This window comes from Osmerus mordax, chromosome 13 (genome assembly GCF_038355195.1).
Source record: "Osmerus mordax isolate fOsmMor3 chromosome 13, fOsmMor3.pri, whole genome shotgun sequence".
In the NCBI taxonomy this organism is placed as follows: Eukaryota; Metazoa; Chordata; class Actinopteri; order Osmeriformes; family Osmeridae; genus Osmerus; species Osmerus mordax.
The window spans coordinates 3120697-3130999 of NC_090062.1; the positions used below are offsets into that span (position 1 = coordinate 3120697).

Below are 10303 nucleotides of genomic sequence, written 5' to 3' on the forward strand. Positions count from 1 at the left end.
TTCCTTCCTGTTCAGAGTCAGAATGGAATGGCGGTGAGGGAGGGCACTACCTCCCAAACCTCCAACGGCGTGGCCCCTCAGATGACTGACAACACGCAGAGCCAATCAGCAGGTACCCTGAGCTCTCGCCTGAGGAAGAGCCTAAGCTGGCCTTTGAGTGTGACCCGGGCTGTGTGTGACTCCCCCCGCCGCCTGTCCCGCTGGCTGCATGGTACAGCCCGCGCCCTGGGGGTGCACCTGAGAGCCAATGCCCAGGACTATGCCTTCCTGTATGAGCTGCTGACCCTGGGTCTGCCCCTGCTGCTCTCCATGCAGGAGGTGCTGCTGCAAATGTATACCGAGGCCGGGCCCGGGCCTGGGGCTCTCACCCTCCAGCCTGTTCTGCTGTGGCTGGAGGAACAGCTGGGCCAAAGGCTCATCTAGACGCTCGTCCGCAAAGGATGGCCTAACCCCTGACCTTTAACCCCTAACCCTAGTGCAATAAGGTCTGTGGCCTGGCTGAACATTTTAACCGGCTCGTCCTGTTTAAACCTGTCTTGTCATGTGATGGCAGGCTAACGTTTGACTACGTGCACATGCACCTTGGTAGTATTAGCTGACTTATTAGGGTTGTAAATGGGCAGTTGATGTGTTTCTCCTACCAAAGAAAAGATAGGTGCGTACCATGGGATGTTATATACTGTATGTGGTCCCTGGGTGGTCAGTATCAGTCAGGTGTCGGTCTCACTGCTGAAAACATCTACGTTGCTGTAGAGTTGAGTGTATTATTAACTGGCTTGGACTGAATAAAGCCGGTTGTTCAATTGCTTAACTGAAGTGTAGGTCTAATTTTATTGGTCCAATAATAACGTTTTTGAAAAGACTGACTTGAAGCACTTTACCTTATGGAGCTGTGTTGGCCTGTGCCTCTGATACATGTTGTAATGGAGTTACCGTTTGGTTAGCTTTCTCCATACCATGTGTGTCCCAGTCAGTAGTGACTAGACCTGTGCTGATGCTAAAGACCTTACTGTATCCTACTGATGCAAAGCCACGTAGCTGTGACCAGTCTCAAGTCTGGGTCAGGATGTGTGGATCTGTTCTGTGTCAGTATACTGCAATCATCTGGGTCTCAGGTTCTCCCAGATCATTTCCTTCTGACACATGCAATCACAGGTTCAACAAGAGTTTTTTTTTTTATGATACTCTGACTGTAGTGTAAAAGTTATTTTCACTAGACTTCATTATTAATCAACATTGGTTTATATGGTTTTATTTGATGTGTTATTTGCTGTGTGAGTGTGTTTGTGTGTCATACTCATGGACTGTTTCAACCTGATTCCCTGCTGCCATCTGCTGTTTAGTCTTGAACCCGTAAAAGAAGCTAAATTCATCCAACTGAAAATATTTGGGATTGGGAAAATTGGAGATAGGCTTCCTAAGAATTCATAACATACATTGGGGACAAACCAACATATGTACAGTATTGTAGGTGTTGTTGAATCGTTTTTAACAACATACACATGTTGGGACCTTTTTTATTGCCTGATTTGATTTTGACTGTTTATGCATAACTCTGTTCATAACTCTGGATGTGCTATGTGGTTGTGTGCTCGTCTCTAATTGTCCTGTGTTGATAACCTTGTTAAGTAATAATACTGTCACAGCATCTTTGTACAACAAACCTAATATTGAAAGTCAGCTGCATGTTTACATTGTATTCAAATTAGAAACATTTACCAAGTCCAATTTTAAAGCACTTTAGAGAGTAAATAATCTTCCCCTAACTGGAATATTTTGACTGTTTAAATATGTCCAGTGTTTGGTCTGCAACACGCACGGTCCCTTCTAGGTCAGATAGTTTGTAGTAATAATCTTTAGGCTAAAAGATCCATGTTGGCTCTTTTATTTTCATTCCTCATGTTTCTGAGGAAACAACGTATTCCTGATTTACAATGTAATGGTTATACTTCACATTTACAAACCATCTGTGCCTTTTTAATAGATAGATGTTCTTTCTCTTTCCTGGATTTTAACTCATGTCCTTTCTTTCATCTCTTATTCCTATTCCTGATTCTCTTGAAGCTTGTTTACAAGTTTCCGAAGCTGAGTCTTCTGATTGGTTAGGAGACATGACCTTCTGAAGGTGATCAACTGCATGATCATGACAGTGTGGTGGTGTGTTAATCTAAATGACACCTGGTCAGATTTGTAACCATGACATCTATGTGTTTGCACTTCCAAATAAACCCCAAATGGACTCCCTAACTACTAATGTGTAGAACCTCCACCTTCAATGGCATCATTTTTTTGTTCATACTCCCTCTAAGGCAAAGTAAAGGGTTGTATAGGATGTTGTACCCAGTCTCAGCATGCTCATTAAAGTGCTTTGATGTTTTGCATTTGCTCCTACCAGCCTAACGCCTATTGAAAGAGGACATGTTTTGCGAAGCTTTCTCTGCTCAGTCGTATCCCTGTGTTGCTCTCCACTCTCTCCCTCTTGTCTCCACCCAGAAGCTGCCACCCGAGAGCGCTCTCTTGACCAACACATGCAGGGGGGACTATCCTCCCATGGTGTTCATTCAGTGCCATACTGTAACAGGTTAAACACAATTGTCGTGTGAATTCAACAATTTGCCATAGGACTTAACAGGGAACCTGTCACAATAAAATGGCATTTCTGTATCTGCAAGAATTGTGAAATAAAAAATGAGTGTATTTAACACTAATTGTCCATTATTTCATTATATTTCACATGAGCTGATTAATGACAAAAGAATACCGTGACCGTAGTAGTAGTAGTACTCAAAGTAGATCTCAAAGTAGCACTTTGAGATCTGTTTTCAAATGAAAAGTGCATTAGAATAAAATGTAATATTATTATTAGTAGTAGTAGTGGTAGTACATTAACCTTAAACGCTGTATTCATTACCAGCCAGTTCATTACCTGTCTCAGTGCGTATGCTGAATAAGCTCCAGAAAGGATGTGTTTCTGATAGACTTCCCAATCTTCCCTCTGGACAGGCTGGAGTCAGAGAGGATGTTTTGGCAATGAGGGCACGAGGTCAGGGAGTTCAGTTCAGCAAGAGAAAACCAGCTCACAAGTTCAGAAGGATCAGCCATGGCCTCACTTCTAATTCAGCAGCACTAAAAGTATCCATTATACCTGGCACCTGTTTTGAATCACCCTGGAATGTCTGCTCTTCCTCTGTGGTCTACCTGAAGAGGAAGAGAGACTCTTTTAAGATGTGGGCATCAATGTGCACTTAGAGCGAGGTCATTTATGAAGCTGAACCTTCTGTGAGTTGGGACTGAAGAGCAGTTTTCATGGCTTTCATAACACAATGACATTTAAAAATGAAATTACCATATTGTGCAATAGCTTGTAAATTTAAAATCCAGCCTTGGTTCTTTGATCAACAGGATGTGCACTTCTGACAGTATTTAATTTTTGTATTATTGTATGAGGGATTGTCATGGCAACAAGCAAACCATTTGCCTAAAGATTTTTTGGGCTCTGTGGATTTAGTTTGTAAAGACAGGCATGGGATCCCTCTTTCGCTCTTCGACTCAGAGATAAAGAAGCCTTCCTTTTCTCTATCAGTGTTCTGGTTCAGGCAGGAGACTCAGTAGTGTTGTTACTGATACTTTATTCCACACGATACAATACATTATTGTAATATTTGATTTGGCATATAGTTGTGCTCGCAGCGGCTCCCTGCCACACCCAACTGAGACACCGTCTCCTGAGACACCGTCTAGACATCCGGGCAGAGAGCAGCGAACGCATTCCCCCTGAGAAAGAAGAAAAAAGAAGAACCAGACAAATGGTGGAGGCCGGGGAGGCGGAGGCCGCAGGAGACCGAGAGCATATGTGTCGCACTAGCAATGCAAGTGCCGGGATCCCTGCTATATACCCCGCCCTATTAGGAAGGTGTGCCCTGACGCGTGATGACGATTGCTAGTGACGCGCTAGGTCTCGCGTCCCCTGCATGAACCAGCTTCGCTTGTTTCTGTCTCAGCTTCAGTTTCTGGCTCAGCCTGGGACAGAATCACAGTAAACCAACTCACTAATCACCCTTCTCTACTATACAAAACATTCTTGAGGATAATCTAAGCCAAATTTCTTAGAACCCACCTACAGAGGCAGTTGGTTTTTGTTCAATCAAATCAATGTTTATTGTTATTTGTTATGTCTTACTAAAAAGATTAGTTTGAAACTTAGGCTATTAGGGTCTAAATAATTGTTCATTTTAAAATCAATTTAAAATAATTTTTGTCAAAAAACAACATCCAGATCCATGTAGGCCTACACATTCAAAAGTATATGCTCAAGTAGTAACCGTTGATGTGACCCCAGCGAGCATCCCGGGAGACTAGCAGTGTAGGAAGTGTTGCCACTTTCCCCCCTAATAAAGCTCTGTGGATACTGTTTAATGATTGGATGGACAGCATGTGAGTTCATACTGCCAAATCTTTGACTGGTGGGAGGACGTCCTCCGGAAGTAGTATTAAATGCTTATCTATGAACGGGGTGTTCCACCAGCTCCTAGGTTTTGTATTGAAGTCAATGCAGCCAGAGGAGGATGGAGCCTGGATGTCCTCCGGAAGTACCATAGTTCTACCACAGACAGTGCTGTTATTACTGTGTAGACCTTCATTTCAATACTGTGCATTTTAATACATTTTTGGGTGGCATATTAATTTAGTATCGTTTTATCTTATTATATTTTTTGGGAGATTTCACTGAGGAGGATGATTCTCCCCTTCCTCCCCTGAGGAGCCTCCACTGATACAAATATTCACTTTATGCCGATATTCTGGAGGTAACCTCACATGGGCCACATAGTCACGGATGGGCCTATAGGTTTCAGAGTCTCTGGCTCTCACAGTGTGACAGAGAAAGAGATCAAGGCCTGTAGCGCCTGTGATTCAAGGACAGGACAAGGAAATGAAAGTGTTCCCATTGGCATGCTGTTATTGACAGGTTGTCATACCCTCCCATCTGCTATAGGAGCAGCTATTAAGTTGAGGCTGAGATATATGACCCTGAACATGGCAACACAGCTTCCCTACGAGCCAGTAGTGGAGAGTTCCTTTATAAAGAACAAGAGGGAGTTTAGTAAGAGCAATGTATTTGAATGGAATACATCTTGTATGACATTTTATCGATGTTGAAATGTTATTTGTGTTATTTTATCATGTGAAAAAAACAAAACAATGAAAAAGGAAAAAAAGGTTTCAGATCTCAAGAGGAGTACGATATATGAAATTGTAAGGCTGGGTGTCAACCTACCCCCACCTCTCATATGCTAAAATATGGAGTTGCTCGACAGGGTCTCAACTTCATGACTCTCACACCCCATTGTGTAACCTACTGTTGCTTGTCATATGTTGATAAGTAAGGGTCAAGAAGTGGTCTGATTGGTTGTTCTTGTGTATAAAGGGAATGGTGAAGCATTGGTCTGTAGATTCTTGATCTCCTGAGACCAGGGGCGTCGTTAGACCCTTTTTACTGGGGCACATGCCCCAGTATAAATCTGCTGTGCCCCGGTAACATTTTAAAGTTTGAGTTAACAATTTACGTTATTAGTCAGTGCATTAATTTAGATTGATAATCCCAGAAAAAATAAACGCAGTATCCCAATCAGCGCTTGTAAAAGTGTTTAACCGAAAACACAAACCGATGCACGCAGAATTCCATGTAGTGTGCTCTTCTGAGCTTGCTAAATAGCCACTGCAGCACGCACACAGAAGTCCAGGAGTCGGACTCGGCACACAAGTCAGAATTGAGGTAGGCTAAGAAAACATTACAAAACTAAAGATAGTTTCTAAATGATAGGCCTACCTATCATCTTATTTTGCCAAAAACATAATTTTGCCAAAAACAATATTACATGAAGCAACAAAAAAAACAGTATTTGCACTCAAAGGAATGCGAAAAAATTTGTTGATGTCCCTGCCAAAGCAGATATCAAACTTGCGTCCCTGAACTGTTGTATAGTGGGTTAAGCAAGAACATTTCCTATAGTCGAGCAGTGCATTGTACGCAGCAAGCTTGAAATAAAAAAACTCTACTGGGGCCTGTGCCCCAGTAGAGTTATATGTTTAACAACGCCTCTGCCTAAGACCTTCTCCTCAGCTCTGGCTTGTCCTTCAACTCATTATCTTTGGTCACCTCTTGCTGTCTCTCTGATTTACAATAATCATGGTAGCGTAAGTAAGAGTTAACCTTCATTGTAACCTTCATTGTTTGAAGTGTAACATGTTTGCCTTGTAATTGATTTCATTCATTTGCAATGTTATTAAATGCGTATTTCATTTGAACCTTCCATTCTTGCTCTGATTTAACCCATAAAGTCAAATAACTGTAATTCTATTTGTATTGGCATTATTTGGTTCATGCTAATACACTGTTCAGTTTCCCATCTTCCTCCAATATTTAACCCCCTACAAAATGTTCCCAGTAATTCCATGACAGTCATGAAAACAAATGAAATAACTATTTGAAAGAAGAAGAAATTAAGAGGATCACAAGATGAAAACGAAGTCAATTAGCTGAACCTCGAGATGTCATCTTCTCAATGTGTAGTTTATGAATGACAGACAGAAAGGCATGGTGAAGGCACGGTGAAGGCATGGTGAAGGCACGGTGAAGGCACGGTGAAGGCACGGTGAAGGCATGGTGAAGGCACGGTGAAGGCATGGTGAAGGCACGGTGAAGGCACGGTGAAGGCACGGTGAAGGCACGGTGAAGGCATGGTGAAGGCATGGTGAAGGCACGGTGAAGGCACGGTGAAGGCACGGTGAAGGCACGGTGAAGGCACGGTGAAGGCACGGTGAAGGCACGGTGAAGGCATGGTGAAGGCACGGTGAAGGCACGGTGAAGGCACGGTGAAGGCACGGTGAAGGCACGGTGAAGGCATGGTGAAGGCACGGTGAAGGCACGGTGAAGGCACGGTGAAGGCACGGTGAAGGCACGGTGAAGGCACGGTGAAGGCACGGTGAAGGCACGGTGAAGGCACGGTGAAGTTCTCTCTGTCTGGAATACGATAACCAGATAGATACAATAGATACTTAACTTTATTCATCCCTGGCAGGAATTTAAATTGCCATCGCAGCCAGATACATACAATTATAGAAGGTAAATAACACGTTTTGATACATAACAGGTACATAAAAACTAATATTCAAATATAGTTAAATATAAATATAGTCAAATACTGAAATGTGCAAAGAGCAAAGTGTTTAGAAGTAAGTAAATAGAAAGGTAGGTCACAGTTTAATAAAAGGATCTATGTTCATTCAATGCCACCCTCCGGCTGGTTATGTGCTGTCAGCCGTAGTCAGCTTTCAGCAGAAACTCCCCTCTATGTGCATAACAGTTTCCAGACCTCTTGGGAAATAAATACCTCTCTCTCTCTCTCTCTCTCTCTCTCTCTCTCTCTCTCTCTCTCTCTCTCTCTCTCTCTCTCTCTCTCTCTCTCTCTCTCTCTCTCTCTCTCTCTCTCTCTCTCTCTAGTATGTTTGTCTCTGTCTGTGAAGGCCCTCCTCCCTAGTTTCCAGCTTTTCCTTTTCCTGCGGTACTTCTTTCCTCTCCCCTCCCTCTTTGTCCTGATCATCGTGCTGCAGAGCTCTGATATGCAACAGTAGGATTCCCAGAGCTCCGATTCGACTGTTATTGTAGCTGATCCCCCACAGGAAATGGACCAGTGTATCAATTTCACGAGTTGTGCATGTGATTGAGCTTTTTAATATAATCATCTACAAATCACACAAGTGTATAGTGTTCCATGTCACATGACAAACTTAAAGTATGGAAGAGCATGTTACAAGACAAGTTGATCCTCCAAGTTGTCATACAGGGAACACACTGAAAAGTACATCCTCAATAGACACCGTGACTATCTCCATACATCCGTTAACTGCACTGTTGTTGAAATAAGTAAATCCACATTCAATGAAAAGGACATCCACTAGAGGACACTGTTGTCTTGAAGGAATCCCACAAACAAACTGGAAGATTTTTTGGGGACGTTTGTCAACAGAGACTAGACTCTAAACTCTCATCGTCCATTGCTCACTTTTAGACTGACGCTGTTGTTATCAACAGTCCTGCGAGACAATATCTGTGTTATCTTTCCATTGGAAAGGTTAATGGGATCTTCACCCAACCCTCTATCTGACAATACGATGGGTGTCATGTCATCCTGTCTTAGCCCATATGTGACCTTCACCACAAATACCAATTCAAAGGACAATTATACGTTCAAGGACAACAGAAAACAGTTTCTCAATCCTAGATTAAAGTAGTTTTTAAATGCCGATCTTAATGGAAAATCTTCAATTATTAAATTTATCGTACAATGTATTTTCTATAGCCAGAATTCTTAATGCTCATGTTACAACATTGACTAAATGAATGGATGCAAATAGAGGTGCAGATGATGTATCTATATAGATATAGTACCTAGGGGTTATCTGCAGAATTACTGGCTGGTGATATTCTATTCAATTACAGGCAGAAAACAAACCATGCAAAGCCATTTAGACCCACCATGCGACCCTTGCTTACGCAATTGAAGAGAACAGAGCTCTGGTTTAAAAGCATTTAGTCTGACCATACTGCATAAATGATCTATTTTGCATTGGATTACTTGTGTTTCGTGCCTGGAGAAGGGGGTTAGGGTTAAAAGAGACCATGATGAAGAGCTAACCAAGTGAACTATCTTGTGGTCAATCGTATTTTTTGAATGTCTGGGTCTGTGTGTGTCTCTTGCTGAGTATTGACCCCTGCATCTCTGCCAGTGATGCTAAACACTAGCTGTAAACGTGACGGAGGTTTCCATCCCTGGCATTGTACACAGAACACTCTCTGCAGAGGACACGCAGAGATTTGTTGTACAGTACATTAGGATCGCCCTGTCCTTTATGTCACCCTTCCAGATGTGAGGGCCTTGGTGTGTGGGCTGGTACACTTGGAACAGAGCTTCTCTTACTGGGCAGAGAGGATGCGAGTGGAATAGGTGAGGGAAGGTGTAGTTCTTCGTGCCTGACCTGGAGGGGGGAAGCGGACCCCAGCAGGGAGTGGAGGGGAGGCACAGAGGACGCCGGATGTGGTAGGGGAGGGGATGTGGAGGAGGGAGGAAGGACTTGGCTCTCATCCCTGCACCGTCGTGTTCCTTGTGCCTCTCCCCTCAGCGGGGTCCTCCAGCACGGGGGGGGAATCAAACTGAGTTGCCATAACCATGGGGCGACACTGACAAAACAAGCCCCGCAACAGATCTCTCACTCTCATTAATTGTGTCGAGTCTCAGAAGGAGATTTCCTCCATGTGGCTGCACAGTATCAAACACAACAGCATCAACAAGGGCTCTATGACTCCGATTTCACACAAACATGTGTCAGTTGGTGACTGAAGGCCACAGGGCAATGAGGTCATTTTATTTCATTGCTGACACAAAAACATTTTTGTAATGGTCTTGCTTTACCCCTCACTGTCTTTCATAGAACTGAGCAAGGCGCAGCGAGGGGTATTTGTGGTGAAGTACTATAGCACTGAAATTGACTGCAGCGGCCACCCTCACTTGTTTTGCTGTGCCTGTCCTCGTCACTCTTCCCGTGGAGAGCAATGTGACAGCTGCTGGTCTGACCCTACAAGCATTTCATATTTCATTTAAATGCCCTTATCTTAAATACAAAAACGGACTTGCAAACAGGTTATACAATAACAAAGATTAGCATTCAAGCAAAAATAGCAATCTGTGGTTGAAATTGCATTGAAATTACAGAAGCTGTAAGGAGGCAATAAAAACTGGGAAATAGGGGAAGGATGAATCTAAAAATGTAACATTTCATTAACTTAGCACTTTCATACAAATCATTCCCTTAAATGGAAGTAACCTTCCCACTGCAGAAAGAAAGACACATTGGTACAATATGTTCCAGAAGAGACTGATTATTTTACTCCAGTGATACACACCACATGGACATGTAACCACTCTTGGTGGCAAATCAATTCCACTTCAACAATCAGTGGAGCAGATAACATTTACTCATATTTAATTAGAGGTTATTATGTAACAATTAGGCTTCTTTGTTATTGTATTTCCAGTTCTTATTTTTAATTTCTGTAAAAACAACTCTGACGTCAGTCAGACAAAATACAAGTAAAATACCATTGGCATAAACATGTCAAAAGGCTGATAAGAGTGTTCTTTCTATACAAAGTGCAATGCCAGCCAATACAGGACAACATAATTCTGCAATTTCTAAATGTAATCTTAAAAAACAGGCCTCTCCGCTTATCTTTCTATCTCATGTC

The 10303-nt window shown here is 42.7% G+C and overlaps 1 protein-coding gene across 7 annotated transcripts in view; it reads left to right on the top strand.

The window, feature by feature from the left end:
- Positions 1-2702, top strand: part of mical2a (microtubule associated monooxygenase, calponin and LIM domain containing 2a) — a 34685-nt gene extending 31983 nt beyond the window's left edge. For 5 of the 7 annotated variants that reach the window (XM_067248540.1, XM_067248542.1, XM_067248545.1 and 2 more), the window contains one exon: positions 16-2702. In XM_067248540.1, the coding sequence (XP_067104641.1) occupies positions 16-423 (408 nt within the window). In that variant the 3' untranslated portion in view covers positions 424-2702. The remainder of the gene's footprint in view (positions 1-15) is intronic. The other 2 variants (XM_067248543.1, XM_067248544.1) reach the window with 2 other exon arrangements.
- Positions 2703-10303: the final 7601 nt, after the last annotated feature.